The sequence below is a fragment of the Cynocephalus volans genome, chromosome 10 (assembly GCF_027409185.1).
Source record: "Cynocephalus volans isolate mCynVol1 chromosome 10, mCynVol1.pri, whole genome shotgun sequence".
NCBI lineage: Eukaryota > Metazoa > Chordata > Mammalia > Dermoptera > Cynocephalidae > Cynocephalus > Cynocephalus volans.
In genome coordinates this window covers 7,241,636-7,258,610 of record NC_084469.1, presented here as the reverse complement: position 1 = coordinate 7,258,610, position 16,975 = coordinate 7,241,636, and the positions used below count along the sequence as shown (strand labels likewise).

Here is a 16,975-nt window from a genome sequence, read left to right as displayed (position 1 = left end):
GGGGCAGAGAAAGGGCAGAGAAAGAGAGAGACGAGAAAGCGAGAGAGGGAGAAGCCCAGAGCTCTGGGAACGAAACCAGGAAACTCAAATCAAATAGGGAAGGGAAAAAACTATTTAAATGTAAGCAGTTTAAAAAATGTTTAAGGAGAGAGAAAGGTGAAATTTTGTTTTCTCAACACTGGAAAAAAAAATACTACCTATAGGAAAGTCTGTCGCGTTTGTTTTTGTACAACATGGGAAGGACATTATCTACCTGTTCTGTAGCTTTCTGGAATTTGCCTCCCCTTTCTATGTTGCTATTGTAAGGTCTTTGTAAAATCTTGCTGTTTGGTAAGCCCCCTTTGACGGGTGCTGTCTTTGTGGACTGTGGGTCTGGACTAACATGTGTGGTTCCCCGCCCTCCTGAGCCTCTGCCCTCCCAGTAATGGCGCCAAAAGGGTCTTAGGGAGCCCCAAGAACCCACCTAGTAGCTCCTAGTAGCTCACGTGTACCCCCTGTGCCTGACCGCTGCTCCTTGCTCCCGCCAGCGCCCCCTTAACATTTTTGTGGATCCGAAGGATGGAAAAATAAAAATGCAATTAAAAATAAACAGAGGCCCTATTTTCTGTGTCTCCCTAAAGCTGGGAGGGGGTCAGGGCTAGCGATGGGTGGGCGTCCCAGAGGCTCTCTTCTCCGACTTCGGCTGCTGGCTTAGTTCTTTGTATGCTGTTTTTTTTTTTTTTTCTGGTGCCCCCTGATCTGAGCGATACCAAGTAGTGAACCCCGATATTACACACAAATTCCATTTACACTCTTTTACACACATTGGCATACACGATTCCACACACAAATCACACGTATTTACAGGCTGACATCACACATAAATATACCCACTGTCACATACAGTCACAAATGGACACCCATATTCATATACGCACAAACAAGCATTCACACAGTCCCAGAACACATGCATTTACGTTCACACACACTCACAAGCAAACACACATTCCCACTCACTCACAGATGCACCGATATATACCAATGTATGTTCACACAGTGGCTTATAAACACATAGATTCACATCTGCCCCAAATAAACACATCATGAGCCCCCCCATGCTCAGTCACACACACTCTCAAAACAGAACAGAACAAAACAAAAAATCTGACAGTTCCACAAAACGTCTTTCCCATCCAGGCCTTCAAACCAGGCTGCAGGATCTGGCCACCGCCCAGGGAACAAACACAAAGCTGAAATCCAAAATGCTAGGCCTCGCGGGAGGAAGAGCGGAAGGAAAGGAAAGGTGGACACCCAGATCCCCTCCCGCTTCTCGGGCAGCACGGGGTACAGGCCAGGCCCGCCAGGAGAGGCCTCAGGCCGGCCCAGAGCAGCCCCCAGCACGGCTCTCATGGCTTCCCGCTCGCTCGGCAAACATTTTCGGCCACGGCTATTCCTTTATTTTATTTCAATTTATTTTACTTTCTTTTGTTTGAAGTAATCTCATTCTAAACTGACACAGGCGATCCAAATTAGACTCTAAAACAGGCGGGGAAATGAGTGTCCCGGCAGCGAGATGTGAGCGGTGCTGGTGTGGTCGCGTCCCCGCCGCTCCGAGCCCGGTCGTGCCGCCCGCCGGGCCGGGGCTTTCTCCGCGCTTTCCTGCCCGCTCTCCGCGTCGCCGGCAACCTGGAACCTTCTCCGGCGCTCAGAAAGAGAAAGAGAGAAAAAAAGAAAAACATTTTGCGGGGAGGTTATTTCGTTTTCTGCATTTGGACGCTGGCAGCGCAACTGAAAATACGGGGGTATTTCAGGGAATCTGGGAAACACCGGGTGATGTTTTTCTTCTCCCAAACACCCCGCGATTGCGGGACAAAAACCTGGAAAACGGCGTCTATGCGGTTAGATCTGCAGAGCTGATTTTTAGTATTTATTTGATAATAACCCCCCCGCATGTTTAAATTTAAAGGACAGACACCGGACAGAAAGGGGGAAGTGGATTGGTTTTGGGAGAATCTGTTTAATATGAATTTGCAAGTAAAAGGCCCCTAAACCTGCAGTTTCCCCTATTAATGACCATAGAACTCCCTGGAGAGCACACGGGGCATTCCAGGGAACCTGGACATGCTGGCGTTTGGGCGGGAGAGGCCAGGATCTGGCTTTACCCTCCCCCAGTTTCTGGGGTGCGGAGGCAAGAATCTGGTTGTTAGACTATCCGCTTTGGTCTCTATCCAGGCCACCTTTCCTCTTGGGACAAAAAGTAGGTCCCAGGAGATCTAGGGCCCTCACATCTGCAATGCTGCAAGCCTCACAGGTGGGGGGTCCCTTCATTTATAGGGCTAGGAATTAGGGGGACAATTCAGAGCAGAGCAGGGGCACTGAAGCTTTCATTTTGCCCTGATGCAGATGGCAACTGTGGACACCGGCTACTGTCCCACCTCACCCCCAAATTGCCTCAGAAGAGTCCCTGTGAGGAGGATCTGGGGTGAATTTTTACTAGAAGAGGGGGGCAGAGCTCCTGCAGAAAATAGGGAGGCTCCCAAAAGAACACCTTTCCCAGCTGGACCCTTGTGGCTTCTCCACCTTGATTCCCTGCACCTCAAACCTCACCCCTTCTCAGATTGAGGTTTCCCCAAAAAAGGAGAAGGAGAAGAAAAGAAGATGGCGACTGAGAAAAGGGTTGCTGGTGGAGCAGCCATGAAGAAATGCAATAAATTCCTTGTTGTTTTATGAAAATTTACAACTTTGTGATAGAAGTTTATGAGTGGTTGAATCCAGCGATTGGCCGGCGCCGGTCATGTGGCCGGGCGATCGTGAACATGAACTTTTTATCATTTCCCTGGTGGTTATAATGCAGCATTCTTTTGGACACCACACCTAGGTCGGAGCACTGTCGTCCTTCAGGGCTCCAGCCTCCTGATATTTTTATACTTTAGTATCAGCTTGAATAGAGTAAAAGAGAGAGAGGAGAAGAGAGGGGGGAGAGGAGAGAGGAGAGGGAGAGGAGGGGTGGGAATTACACAAAAGAGAGAACCAAAAATAATTTTGATTCCTAAGTTAATTTGCTTGCTGATCTGGGATTTCAGTCATCATGGAGGGTAAATGGACAATCTGCCCACGATCACAACCTGATACCATTTTTCAAAGCCAGAACTTACTCTATTTTCTATGCAAATATCAGACAAGCGAAACACCCTCTCTTCCAAGTCAGAGAAGGGGAAGCGACGGCTCTCAGGTTGGGACAATATTATCTGGAAGCTGAAGAAGAAACCGAACGCTCCCTTTTTCCTCCCTCCCCACCTCCTTCAAACCGGAGGAAAAAATCCCAAGGTCTGCAAAGGTAAGGGAGATTCTACGATTTTCTTCTTGTTCTTTTGCACCGCTTTCGTAGGGGGTGGGGCTTGGGTTTTTCTCCCTCCGCCCCCCAAGATGGGGCTGAACCCCACCTCTGGGTGCTGCAGGGAGAGGCTTCCCAGGAAATTCGGTGTGGAGAGAAGGGTGGAAGCTTCCTGGAGGGGGAGCCAAGGCAGGGAAGACAGGAGGAGGAACCGAAAGGGACCGTGGAGACAAGCTCCGTGTCGCCTTTTTAAGCTTGGAGGCGAGGCTCAAGTAAGGGGGCTGTGAAACAGGATTGGGGTGTCTTAGCTTCAGCAGCGCCTGAAGAAGCCAGTCGCCATGGCCTCTGTGGATTTGTGTCCCCCTCTCCCCGCCACCATCCCTCCCTTGTCCCGGAATCCCCCAATTGCCCCCGCGCAGTTCTCTTGCCGGGTGCGGGGGTCGGCGGTTTTCCCGGCAGCATTGGCACGAAGGGCGGTGGCGCTGAGGGACGTCCTGGTTTCCGTAGGGCCTGGAATCTCCGCAGAGGCCAGCGAGGGTGAGGAGGAGGCTAGAGAGACACAGAAAGAACAATTCACAGAGAAATGTTTACTATCTCCCATCTGAGACATTTGTGGAATTAAAGGGCTGTGGGTGGAGGCACCCAAGGCGAGGGAGACCTCCCAGGAAGCCTGCCCGCGAATGCCCAGGTCTCTCGCCACACCCGCAGGAGGGAGCCTCGCTCTGCAGGGAGACAGTTTTGTGGTTTTAACGCGGTAGGTTACAGTGTGTTGGTTTCTGTGCGATATTGATTCTAGTACTTGGGTTTTATTGGTACGGAATGTGTATTTCAGTGGAGAAAATTGCCATGTATGTGTCTCATATGGAAATATTTCAAACTTTCCTGGATCCAAACGTGGTGGTTGTACTGTTCAGCGTGTTGTTGTTTTAGACTCCTAAAAAAATATAAAAACAAATAGAAAAGAAAAAAGAAAACCCAACTAGGGGACCTAATGGTGTCGGGACTAGAAAGTCACCCAGCGCTGAGCTCAGACAGCTAGTCCTGTCCCTCTGGCACCCAATGTCATCTCCCTAGTCAGGCCTCCTTGGGAGGAGGGGGACAGAGAAGAACCGTGTTTTGGGAGACAGAAATTCCTAAAGTAGCTGGTGGGGTGGAAGAAGGCTTAAGCCAAGAGGCAAGGACTTAGAAATGGGATGGGAAGCTTCGAGCTGAGGGATATGTGACGTTGGGCACAGAGGACAGGAGAAACTGTGATTTACTTTGGTTTGCACCAATAGGTGATTGCTTTTCAGGGCGTTTAGCCTTGGCCTCTGGTTTCCCCGAGATTGCAGGGTCTGGGTGCGTGTGTATGTGTGGTTATATTGGCCCTCTCAGTCCTGAGCTGCGGGGAGGACAGCACAGCCACTTGTGGCGTGGGAGGGGGGCTACCGGGGGCCCAGGTAGATGCCCTAGGCGCAGGCCGGGACTGGGCACCTGGAGGGACCCCTTGGCTTCGTAGCGAGAGGAGTTTCCGGCCAGCACCGACGGCACTCGGGGCCTATTCTCAAAGGAAAAATTCCCCAAACCCATCTCCACTAAAGGTCTTTTTCTCCTGGAGTCTTGGCGGGTTATAAATCGTCCCTTCGACAGTTTGCTCTGACCCAAATTATGCGGTTTGCTGCCATCTACCGTCCGTTCGGAGACACGCGGCTTCGGCGCCGCCAGCCCCGCGACACTGCCGGAGTCCTGCCCGACGCCTGGAGCCCTGGCCGCGCAGGTTCGGCAGGATTCGGGGTATTTCGGGTCCACACGGACGCTCCCCACTGAATCTCGGTTCCCGGATGCGGATTAGAGAACAGCAGAAGTCTCTCCCGCCGCCATTCCTCCTCCACTCCCCCCACGCCCATCCGAACCCCCAACTGGCGGCTGGCAGAGGAAGCGGCGTATTTCAAAAGAACGCTGCACCCCGCAAGCAGGGAGCCCTGCACCAAAGGGTTGGGGGATCAGGGCCGCGAGACCCGCTTCCCTCCCCCAGCCCTCCGCAGGGCGCGGGAGAGGACCGGGACCGCAAAAGAGATCCCAGGCCAAGGCTGTTCAAGGTTTATTTGGTTTTCTTCTCAGCCAAAAGAGGGGGCCAGCAGGGGAGGCGCCGGCCCCGGCAGTTCCAGTCGGCTGTCAGAAGACAAACTGGCTCTGTGTTCTCTGGGTTGGCTGGCGGGTCGGGCCAGTTCCTTGGCTGGTGGGTTCGTGGTGAAGGATTTGAACCGAGTTTTCTGGAAACTGTTGGTGTCTGCGAGTGAGTGTCGATTCCCTCCTCCATGCTCTATCATTTCAAGAGAAATCGACGCAAATATACTTGGGGGAAAAACTGGGAGTGGGAGCGGGGATAAATGATTAGGGAACCGAACCGTTGTAATTTCCGTTCCTGCCGGACCGCTCACACCCGCTTAGCGCGACGCTTTCCCAGAAGGGGGTGGGGAGGCCGGGGTGGGAGCCTCCGCTGCGCTAGAGTATTGGCCCCCGTCTCACGGGTTACTGATTAGCTCGGTCTTTCAAGCCGCAGGAGGAAGCTCTGGCCGTTCCTTTCAAGGTGCTGTGGCCCCAGATCCTGGGCGGGGGCTCCAGGAAATTGCCTGCGGTGCCAGGCAAGGCGAGGTGTTACTAGGGTCTGGCCCGGAGCTAGAGGAGCTGCTGAGATCGAGGGGCCTGGCGGTGCTGGGGCAAATTCCGCAGCTGCAGCCTCGGCGCTCTCGGCGCCTCTGGAGTCTGGGCCTCTGGAGCAGTTCTCTCAGCTGTTCGCAGCGAGAGTGACTTTCTGGCGTCTAGAAGGCCCGGCTTAGTGAACCGGTCTGAGGCAGGCCCCCAGGGAACCGGACTGGAAGGTCTTGGGCCCCTCGGAGATTTTTTTTTTTTCTGTAGGGCAATCAGAAAGACAGGTAGGGAGGTGAGATCGGGCGTGTACAGAGGGTTGAAACACTTCAGGGCTCTTAGGGTGCCCGTGGACCTGGGGGAGGGGACAGGGAGAGCAGCCTCAATGCCACCATCCACTCCTCCTGAAGATCAGAGAGAATGTCATTCATTTGTATAATGGAAATGAGGTCTTTGTACCTCGATTTGGACGGGCCGATTTTAGGGCAAAGTGTTCCATCAGAAGAGCCTCTCTCCCAACCGATAGAAACCACCACACTGGTCCTCTGGGAACGTTTATATTCCCCAAACCCAGAGAATCAGAGTCCAGGGGAGAGTTGGGTTGAGATGTTTTCGTCTGCCCCACTCCAGTTGAAGTTGGTGTGGGGGATTGCCCACAACCAAAAGAGCTGGGGGGAGGGCTTTATAGTTTAGAGGGAAAAGGAAGCCTGGGCAACGTCTCAGTCCCCTTCCCCCCAATGCATACAGGCAAATACCCCTCCCTGAATTACCCTTCCAGGAGAATTTTACTCCTGAGCAAAACACAACTTAGGAAACATTTTCTTAGGAGCTGGAATGTGTGATCTCGCCCACAGGACTGGAGACTCCTCACAGCACAGAAAATTACAATTATAAATCCTGCCTGTGGGGTATCTGTACAATCCCTCTGTTGTGTACTTAAGACTTGGTACACATTTATATCCACCTCTCTGTACACACACTTCCTCATGGAGGCGGGAGAGATACACCAGACCGGCAGACGGCTGTGCCCGCTGTGTATTTACATATTCCCCCATGGAGACAGACAGACGGGGGTGGACCGAACCACAGACAGATTCGTAGAGATCTGGCTCCAGAAACCAGGAGGTCTCTGGCCCAGCCCTGCTTGCCTGCTCTTTTTCCCAAACAAATGGATCAGAGGAATAAACGCTCATAAATACCTCTGGGCTTAGATAAGAGCGATGAGGCGCTATTTCCTTTCATGCCCAACTCCAGGCACCCAGGACCTGCCCATAGTGGCTCCATCTCCTGACAGGCAACCTGCAGAGGTGAGGTTAATTTGTGGCTGGGACTGTAAGGATAAGGGGATTATTTTTCTGCTTCCATCACAGGGGAAGTCTCCCTCTGCCAATGAATCTTACTTTGTCCAGACCCCACAGGGAAAACCACACAGTCCAGGCCTAGGATGGGGACATAGTGGCCAGGGAGGAGGCAGGGAGGGCTGAGGCCCTGGGTCCAGCCTCAGTGGCAGGGAGAAGGGAGGTTCATGATAACTCTCTCCCCCATTTTGCTCCCCCTGCCCAAATGGCCCCTGCTCCATTCTAGGAATGGGTCCAACCATAATTAGATCAGAGCATTTATGCTTCTCCATTATTAGGTGGTTTGAGTTTCTTTTATTAAATCCTCATTTACACCCTCATAGGGTCAAGTTAGGAAGCGATTGTAAGTACATCCAGGGACGACCACTTTGTCATGAAGGTGCAGCTTAGAAGTTGTCCTGAGTTCAGAGAGCCCTGCAGCCCATTTAGCAACCAAATAAGTTCCCACCTTGCTCACCTAACCTCAGCCCTCTATCACCTTCCCTAGTGACTTGTGCCATCTTCAGTGGGTAGAGTCAGCACACACACACAAAAAGCCCAAGTAACAAGGCAGGAGAGAGTCAGCCTGGCCTGACATCAGACTTTATCCCACATACTGATCCCTTCCTGTCCCCAGGTTGGGAGGTTGTCACCCTTCACTGTCTGACCTCTGTGTGCATATTAGAATATTTTGAAAACAGCTTGTGACCCCATCTCCCAGCTTGGGCTCAATGCTCATTTTCCTTGGATGAGTGAGAGCTCCAGAGATGTATGCTCTTTCTCACACCCACGGTTCTATGGCAGCAAAGCTGATGATACAAACATGGGGTGTGGGAGGGAATTGGAGAGATGCTGAGAGACAAACAGAAGGGTTGTGAGCCTCCGGAGAGAGGATACAGGCTGGTGGCTGGAAGGTGCCTGCTGAGTACCCAGGAGGACCTGAACACCCCTCCTTCCTTATAAACTAATCCAAACCACGTCTTGGGAAATAATTTTAAAAAGAATTGCCAGCTTCTAGAGAGACCTGGAAAAGGGGCAAAGGCTCCTTTCTTCCTGGTGATCTCCGATTGCCTCAAGTATCAGGAAGATTTGAAGACTCATGATTGGAAGGGGGACAATTTCTTGCCTGTACCCAGACTTACTGGGACATCTTTGATTCCTAAAAATCTGTAGCCTAGGATATTCTTATGTCTTTTGGTATTGGAGGTGGGGGGTGTGGGGGTGGAGTGAGCATTACAGACAAGAAAGAGATCAGACAAATAAAGGCATCTAGGCTGGGGGATACCCCTCACTCCTCCACTCCATATCCCCAAGTGGGGAGAGGGCTAGTCCCTTTCCCCAGTGCCCCTTCCCTTCCAAGAGTTAGTGGCTGCATAGGAGAACTAGGCAAGATGTCTTGGGCAGCAGCCGCAGCAGCCTCAGCCTTCCAAGAAGCTCCTAGCCTAGCTGCAGAGCCAGAGGGGGAATTTTGGACTCAGACCTTTTATGCCATTTCCCCTTCTTCTGGATCTTTTAGGCGGTGGGATCTGGCCTGCCCCGTCAGACCATAAGAGTTGTGGAGAAGCAGGAATAATAAACCCAGGCTTGGAGGAGAGGGAGCAGATCTGATAAAGCAGAAAAACGATTTTCAAAATCTGGTAAAGGAGGGTGTTTCTCCTTCGCCTCTCTTTCTGAAACGCTGCAAATTAGCGGAGAACTCTTACCTTCTACCAACACAAAACCCCATAAACAAACCATCTCTTTTAGTTCTCTCTCAACAAGATTCCAGGACGTTTACGCTCTCTTCCCTTGAAGGAACGGCCCAAGCAATGCAGGGGTTAACTTTTCGAAAAACACAATTAACTTTTTCTTATCCTGCGTGGGGGGTATGTGTGTGTGTGGGGGGAGGACATATTCATTTAATCACTGGGGGATGGGGTAGTCTCCATCCAAATGCTCTCTCCTCCCTCAAAGGCACAGACGCCTCTTCCGCAGGTCTTACGTAGGTGGAACAGGACGCCTTGTGTTGTTGGGGAGAGAGAGAGAGAAAGAAGGAGAAGGAGGGAAAAAAAAAAGGTTGATAGGTTTGTGCGCGGGTCCCTCGTGCGGGCTGCGCTCCTCCTGGGTGCTGTTTGACAATTCCTGCCTCTGCCATTGGTCAGTGTTGGATCAGATGGTTGTATTTCCTTCTGGCCCTCACTGGCACCTCGCCATCCCCCCTCAGCTAAAACCCAATCTCGGATATACTACTAATAGGCGCGGCGCTCGGACTATAAAACACAACAAATCATAAACCCGGCGGAGCAGCAGCGGCCGCGCGCGCCTCCCCTCCCAATGAGTTCCTATTTCGTGAACTCCACCTTCCCCGTCACTCTGGCCAGCGGGCAGGAGTCCTTCCTGGGCCAGCTACCGCTCTACTCGTCGGGCTATGCGGACCCGCTGCGGCACTACCCCGCGCCCTACGGGCCGGGGCCCGGCCAGGACAAGGGCTTTGCCACTTCCTCCTATTACCCGCCGGCCGGCGGTGGCTACCGAGCGGCGCCCTGCGACTACGGGCCGGCGCCGGCCTTCTACCGCGAGAAGGAGTCGGCCTGCGCGCTCTCGGGCGCCGACGAGCCGCCCCCGTTCCACCCGGAGCCGCGGAAGTCTGACTGCGCGCAGGACAAGAGCGTGTTCGGCGAGGCGGAGGAGCAGAAGTGCTCCACCCCGGTCTACCCCTGGATGCAGCGGATGAATTCGTGCAACAGTGAGTGAGACTGCCCGACTGCGTCGCCCCGACCCCTGCGGGTCCCCGCTCCGGGAGGGAGACAGAGCTAGCGAGCGCCCCCCACTTTCCCACCGGCTGCGGGGTGGGCATCTCAGTTAGGACCTAGGGGAGGTTGGGCGCCCGCACGGGGTCTCCCTCTCTGTCCTCTCGTCCGCGGGAGTTGCAAAGTTTGCAAAGTCCCAGCTGCACTGGGAGCCAGGGGGAGGGAGTGAGTGGGCTCTCCTGGAGCGCCAGCCAGAGCCGGGATTGCCTGGCAGAGAAGGGGACAGGGGCCGCAGTCACCGGCTTTGCTTTCCTTTGCGCCCCCAGCCACGGTTGGGTCCCCCACGCAGAAGGCACCATTAAAAACAGAGTGCGTCATGAAAGGAGGGGGGGCGTGACGCCGGCGAGGGAAAGTTTAGTCTGACCAGGACTGTTCCCTGGGAGTAGGGGGCTGGGGAGAGATGAGGCACCAGGAAAGGGGTGGTAGTCAGAGGGGGGGGGGAGAATGAGATAAAGAAAGAGAGAGGGAGGAGGAGAGAGAGAGAAACAGGCGCCTGGGTCTCAGGTTGGATTATTTGTCGGCCTTAAGTCCCAACTGATGTCCATTAGCGGGACACGAAAGTGAGGAGCCGTTAATGCGGACTATGAATCGATCCATGTCATTACGGATTAAGGGCCGGAATCTGTCATTGGGTGGGCGGGGGAGGGGGGAACGAGATGGATGAAAAGGGAGGGATAAAAAGATGTAGCTCGGAAGAGACGCACCTGGCCAGCCCCTCCCCCTTGGCTCAGGTGGAAGTTCAAACTGCTCCTCCCCTCCCCCACCAAGAGTCTAGACCGAAGGCACAGGCCTAGGAGACGGGGAGGGCATCTGGAGGGGGCGCTGGAGGAGTGTGGGAGGGGGACAGAGAACGGGGAGAGTGGAGGTCATCCCCGACAGGCTGGAGTCGGTGCTTGAGGGTCGAGTGGGGGAGGGGGCCTGGGCCCGGTGACCCCGGGCCTCAGCCTCTCTCTCTGTGTAACAGGTTCCTCCTTTGGGCCCAGTGGCCGGCGAGGCCGCCAGACCTACACGCGCTACCAGACGCTGGAGCTGGAGAAGGAGTTTCACTACAACCGCTACCTGACCCGGCGGCGGCGCATCGAGATCGCCCACGCCCTGTGCCTGACCGAGCGGCAGATCAAGATCTGGTTCCAGAACCGGCGCATGAAGTGGAAAAAGGAGAGCAAACTGCTCAGCGCGTCTCAGCTCAGTCCCGAGGAGGAGGAAGAAAAACCAGCCGAGTGAAGGTGCTGGAAAGGGAGGGGGGACGCGAAGGGAGAGGCCTGTGGGGAGCCGAGGGCGTCGGAGAGCCCCGAGAAGCCTCTGAGGGCGGGGGAGCCCGGGGACCTGCTCTCCAGCGCACGACAGGCGGGGCCCAGCGCTCTCCTGGACGCCCCCGCCCGCAGAGCTCTCGCCGGCTGTTCGGAGGCTGCGTCGCCCCGGCTCACTCAGCACCCCGCGCGCCCCCTCCCTCCCCGAGGAACCTGCCTTGGCCGGGTCAGGCTCCCCGGTGAGAACTGAGGATCGGACTCACTTGATGTCTCCTGGAGGCAGAGCAAAATGCTCTTGTCCGTCTCGCGTCTCATTTCGTCCATGTACCCCCGTGCACGGTTCAATGGTAGATTCGCTGTCCCCTCAGTGGGGACCTCGAAGACTCCCTGACCCCAGACCTGTCGTCTCTCCCAGCCCCTCCCCAAAGCCACTGGAAGGAGCACATACTACCTAGAAGTAAGAAGAGGAGCCTCAGAAGAAAACAAAGTTCTATTTTATTAATTTTCTATGTGTTGTGTTTGTAGTCTTGTCTTAGCTCTGGACGTGAAATACTTCAGTAATAATATTAATATTATTAATGATGATGATAATAATAACAATAATAATAAAAGACTTGAAAACTCGCCGCTCAGTCACCTCCGATGATTCCTCCCTGACGGTTTTCTTCCCCCCGCCCCCCAGCTCCCCCAGCCACCCCATAGTCATTGAGCCTTAACTCGGCAGCAAAGGCGAAAGCCCTGGTCCGCTCCAGGGCCTCCCCAGCGGCCCGACTCAACTCGGATGTTACAGCTGAGATAAAGGCTGGAGCGATCGGTTTCGCCCAGGCCCCAGCGCTGCGCCTCACCGTTGGCTGAGGCTCACAACCATCTCTGCCGGTGCAGACTTGGGGGACAAAGAGGGACTGTTTCCCTCGTACTCTCTAGCCTTTCCTCGTTTGTCAGTGGCAACAGGGATGCCACTGAGGCCCCCAGCCCCGAGCTTCTGCAGAGATCGAGCCCAGTGGGTCCAGGCACCTCTGCAGCGTTTTTTCTGTGCTCAGGCTTGGGGAGACCCCTTTGGCCCGCCCACATGGCCCAGTCTCCACAGGCCTTAGCCCTCGGCTCCGGGCCTATATGGTTCCATAGACTGAAAAATGGGGGCCACTGGGTATCTCTCCACCCTGCAGCTGAAGGCTCCAGGCGCGCCCCTTCCCGCCTTAAGCAAGCACCAGCGACAAGTAGGGGGAACGTGAAGCCGCAGGCAGTCGCACAGCGAGGAGCACGACTGTCCCTTGTTTCTTGGAGACCGGAGGGCAGGAGGCCAGGTGATGGGGCATTTAGTCTCAACCTCGCAACCCGAAATGGGCCATTCTCTCGCCACCCCCACCCTCACTCAGGCTGCAGGCTGCGGACACTGTTTTCCTTTCTTCCTCCTCCCTCCCTCTCTCTTTTTTATTTTTAAAGAAAATAGCTGCCCGGCAGAAGGGGCCCAGCTGCGGAGGTCTCGGGCCGCCCAGCGCTCTCAGCAAGGCGCCGCCGGTCCTCGGAACCCCTTCCCGGGGAACGCGGTGGGCTGCTGGGCGAAGTCTCAAATCGCCCAGCCGCCAGCGAGGGGCCTCGAGTGGGGCTTCCGAATGCAATAGCCTCCCCGTGGCAAGGAGGCGAAGGGGTCCCGCTTTAACACCCCGCTTTCGGGCACATGTTACCACCCAAACCCAAGACGGACGTGGTTGCCGCCAGTCTTTTCTGCAACTAGGCCGCTTAGCCCCGGCAGTACTCATCCACCGGGGTCCCCGTCCTGTCCTGCCACCCCCCGACCCGGGCTAAGAACGAGGAGGAGGTCGGGAAGAGGATTTCCAACTTCCCAGGGGCCCAGGAGACGTGAAAGCTTTTCCTGCTTCTTCTGCAAGCCTCGGGCCCAGCCCTGCCGACTCGGCCTGGGTGCTGTGAGCCGCCACCGCAGCCCCTCCAGGAAGCAGGCCGGGCTGAGCTCTCGGGAAAGCCCGTTGCGATAATTGTTTTTCACACACAACTTCCAACCCTTCCCCCCATTTCCGCCCCCAGCTCGGAGACTTGCAAAGCTTGAGTAGGGGAAAAGCAACTCAATCTTTGATAATCTCCTCATCCAGAGTTAAAATAAGAAGAGTAACAATAATAACAATGACAGGGAGAAGGACACAAATAGAGAGACTAACCCCACCCTCGAGAAAACGGCTGAGAGGCTCAGCCCCCTCCGCTGGAAGGCTCCGTGCGCGTGAGCCTCGGTCGGGGCTGCTTTCTCGCCGGGGCGGTTGCGTGGAAGCGGCAGAGGCAGCCGCCGCCGCCATGGCGGTCGACGGCCCGCGCTCCCGCCGATCGCCGGGAGGTGGCGCGCTCTGCTCAGAGGCCAACGCCAACCTTCTCCCTGTTTCTCCCCCTTCTCCTTTTTCCCCCTCTCTCGGAGGCTCGCATTGAATCGGCCCTAACGATTCTCAGATCGTCATTATTTGTAACCATAGAGCATGAATTACCTCTTGAGGTCATCAGCGAGAATTTACGACTGGTCAACAAAAGCACGTGATTCCCTAACGCCCCCCCATCCCCCCTTCCAACCCCCCCCATATTTGGCCGCATACATAGCAAAACGAAGTACAGTGCATCGCTATAATTCATTAATACATCATAAATCGTGAAGCACAGGGTTATAACGACCACGATCCACAAATCAAGCCCTCCAAAATCACCCAAATGAGCTCGTACTTTGTAAACTCCTTCTCGGGGCGTTATCCAAATGGCCCGGACTATCAGTTGCTAAATTATGGCAGTGGCAGCTCTCTGAGCGGCTCTTACAGGGATCCCGCTGCCATGCACACCGGCTCTTACGGCTACAATTACAATGGGATGGACCTCAGCGTCAACCGCTCCTCGGCCTCCTCCAGCCACTTTGGGGCGGTGGGCGAGAGCTCGCGCGCCTTCCCCGCGCCCGCCCAGGAGCCCCGCTTCAGGCAAGCGGCGTCGAGCTGCTCCCTGTCCTCGCCCGAGTCCCTGCCCTGCACCAACGGCGACAGCCACGGCGCCAAGCCCTCTGCTTCGTCCCCCTCCGACCAGGCGACCCCGGCCAGCTCCAGCGCTAATTTCACCGAAATAGACGAGGCCAGCGCGTCCTCGGAACCCGAGGAAGCGGCGAGCCAGCTAAGCAGCCCAAGCCTCGCTCGGGCGCAGCCAGAGCCCATGGCCACCTCCACGGCCGCGCCCGAGGGGCAGACTCCGCAGATCTTCCCCTGGATGAGGAAGCTTCACATCAGCCATGGTAATCCTCTCTCTCTTTTTGTCTTCTCGGCTTGCTTTCTCTGCATTTGGGGTGGGGGGGGGGAGACAAGGACAGCCTGGCTTTTCCTCAAATATAGATTTATTTTTCCAAGGGGAAGAAGTCTCTAAGAGGGTCCTCACAGCTCTGTGGACAGAGCCAAAGAGGGTCTTTAGCTGAGGGAGGGGGGATATTTTTAATAATTTGTCCCCAGGTTCGGCTTAGGTTTTTTTTCGCCCAGCCGTACCAGCTTTAGGATGAAGAATGGGGTTTACGTAATGTGGGGAAGGGTCCTGCTTACCCCTGAAATTTTGAGACTGCCGCTAGCAAAGGAGGGGTGAGCAGTAAAACGAGCTTTCTAGGGCAAAAGTGCAGCCGCTCTGCTCCCTCCCGGGGCCAGCGGCGGCCTGAGCCCAGCGAAGGGTGAGGCCCTGGGAGGGAGCAAGAGACAAAGCCGGGTGCACTCGCTGCCCGCAGAAGTGGGGGCTGCAGGAGAAGCGGGTGCAGAATCGAGCGTGGATGCGGGCATCCGGAGTAGGGGGGATGGAAGCTGCGGTGAGCTGGCTGCCGGGCACGCCTGGGTCCTGCTCTCCGCCCCCGCCCACCCATCGCCCCCTCCCTTAACCGGAATAACGTTGCCTGGCGGTCTACTCCGTCTACTCTAGATATGACCGGGCCGGACGGCAAAAGGGCTCGGACCGCCTACACCCGCTACCAGACCCTGGAGCTGGAGAAGGAGTTTCACTTCAACCGCTACCTGACCCGGCGGCGGCGCATCGAGATCGCCCACGCGCTCTGCCTGTCCGAGCGCCAGATCAAGATCTGGTTCCAGAACCGGCGCATGAAGTGGAAGAAAGACAACAAACTGAAAAGCATGAGCCTGGCTACAGCCGGCAGCGCCTTCCAGCCCTGAGCCCGCCCCGGAGGAGACCCTGGCGGCCCAAGAGCCAGCGCCACCCCCAGCCCTGGCCCCTCCAGTCCTCCCTGAGCTGCCGCCGCCCGCTAGGGACCGGTTCCTACGAGCCTGCCTCGCCCCGGCCCTGTGTTACGGTTTTCGTTTGGTCTTAGGTCTTCCTGTGGCTCCCTCTCTCCTGGACTGGTTATCTTGTTATTATTGTTAATAATAATAATTATTATTATTCTCCCTCCGTGCTCCCCACTCCCCTCCGCTCGCCCCCAAATCCGCCAGTGTTTCTGAATGTTCGTGTCCGTGGTTGCACTCCTTCCCCCAGGAAAAAAAAGAAATTCGCATGTGTAATGTGAACTGTCCCCTCCCCATCTGTGTTCTAACTTATTTATAAAAGGATGAGCACTGTATTTTGCGTTCCAGCCTGAAACTTCTCTCAGGGGCAGCAGTTGAGGTGATAGTGCCGCAGCACGGGGCCCAGCTGAGCTGGCCTCCGACGTGCAGTCCATGACTGTGTCTCTGTTCACCCTCCTCCCCCGCCCTCTCCACTCCCCAGGCCCATGTCTCCCAGTGGCTTGGTCCTGGAGTGGGAAAGGGTCAGGGAGGGACCAAAGGGATGATGTTGAGAAGAGGGAAGGAAAATCGTGAGATTTAAGTTCCTGCTGCCTGGGTAGGCCCCACCAGGCCTGGTCTGGGAGTGTACAGAAAAATAATCCTCAGTGTACAATGTCTTGTGTATTTCTCTGTGAATCCGTGGGTCTGGCTACGGGGTCCAAAGCTTGTAAATATGGGGATAGTCTGGGTCGGACCCATCTCTCCCTCCCTACCCATTTCGCTTCCAAGACCATTTGTAGTGAGCGAGTGGATACTGTGCTATGTGTGAAATCTGTCTTTGCCCAGCCTGTCTCAGTGATTCCCTTTTGGTATTTGTTTGTAGCTTTCCTTGAAGTCAAATAAATGTTTCCCCCACTCCACTGCCCTTCCACTTGTCTTTTCTCCAGGGGTCTGTCTCTGCCATCACATGGCACACCCTAGACCATTCTCCCCATAGATCTGGGGTGTAGGGAAGGGAAAGTAGGATGCTCACCAGCAGCCGCCCTCAGCCGCCTAAGTCCCTGGCTTGGTCTTCAGTGCTTGGGTCAGGGGACAGGCCCTCATGCCTGGAGGACTGAGAGGCCCAGAAACCCCATGTGGGGCTGGGGCAGGGGAAAGGCTAAGCTGGACTCCATCCTGGCTTTCCACTCACTAGTCAGGAAAGCCCCTGGAAAACTCTCCAGGAAAAGCAATCTGGGCCTAAGCCCTAAGCAGGAGGCTCCTGGCCTTTTGGAAGTGGTGGAGAACAGCCTAGCCCCCCCAGCCCCTGCTTCAAATCCCAATTCAACTCTGCCACCAACTAAGGCAAAAAAAACCAAAAAACAAAAAACAGCTCCATTTCAAAGGTTTCCTTTCACCCTCAGCCTTCTCTACAGTTATCAAGGGCTCCTTC

General features: G+C 55.3%; 2 protein-coding genes across 2 annotated transcripts; both read left to right on the top strand.

The window, feature by feature from the left end:
* The first annotated feature begins 9,591 nt into the window (after positions 1–9,591).
* On the top strand, positions 9,592–11,291 carry HOXB6 (homeobox B6). The gene is made up of 2 exons (XM_063110223.1): positions 9,592–10,003; positions 11,032–11,291. The coding sequence occupies exons 1-2, from the start codon at positions 9,592–9,594 to the stop codon at positions 11,289–11,291; spliced, it is 672 nt and encodes a 223-aa protein (XP_062966293.1).
* A 2,732-nt stretch (positions 11,292–14,023) lies between these two features.
* On the top strand, positions 14,024–15,495 carry HOXB5 (homeobox B5). The gene is made up of 2 exons (XM_063110242.1): positions 14,024–14,585; positions 15,248–15,495. The coding sequence occupies exons 1-2, from the start codon at positions 14,024–14,026 to the stop codon at positions 15,493–15,495; spliced, it is 810 nt and encodes a 269-aa protein (XP_062966312.1).
* The last annotated feature ends 1,480 nt before the right edge of the window (positions 15,496–16,975 follow it).

Bases quoted from the DNA above. Each gene is read 5' to 3' on its own strand.
- HOXB6 (XM_063110223.1), top strand. From the start codon at position 9,592: ATGAGTTCCTATTTCGTGAACTCCACCTTCCCCGTCACTCTGGCCAGC. The intron at 10,004-11,031 runs GTGAGTGAGACT...TCTGTGTAACAG, and splicing joins GCGGATGAATTCGTGCAACA to GTTCCTCCTTTGGGCCCAGT.
- HOXB5 (XM_063110242.1), top strand. From the start codon at position 14,024: ATGAGCTCGTACTTTGTAAACTCCTTCTCGGGGCGTTATCCAAATGGC. The intron at 14,586-15,247 runs GTAATCCTCTCT...CGTCTACTCTAG, and splicing joins GAAGCTTCACATCAGCCATG to ATATGACCGGGCCGGACGGC.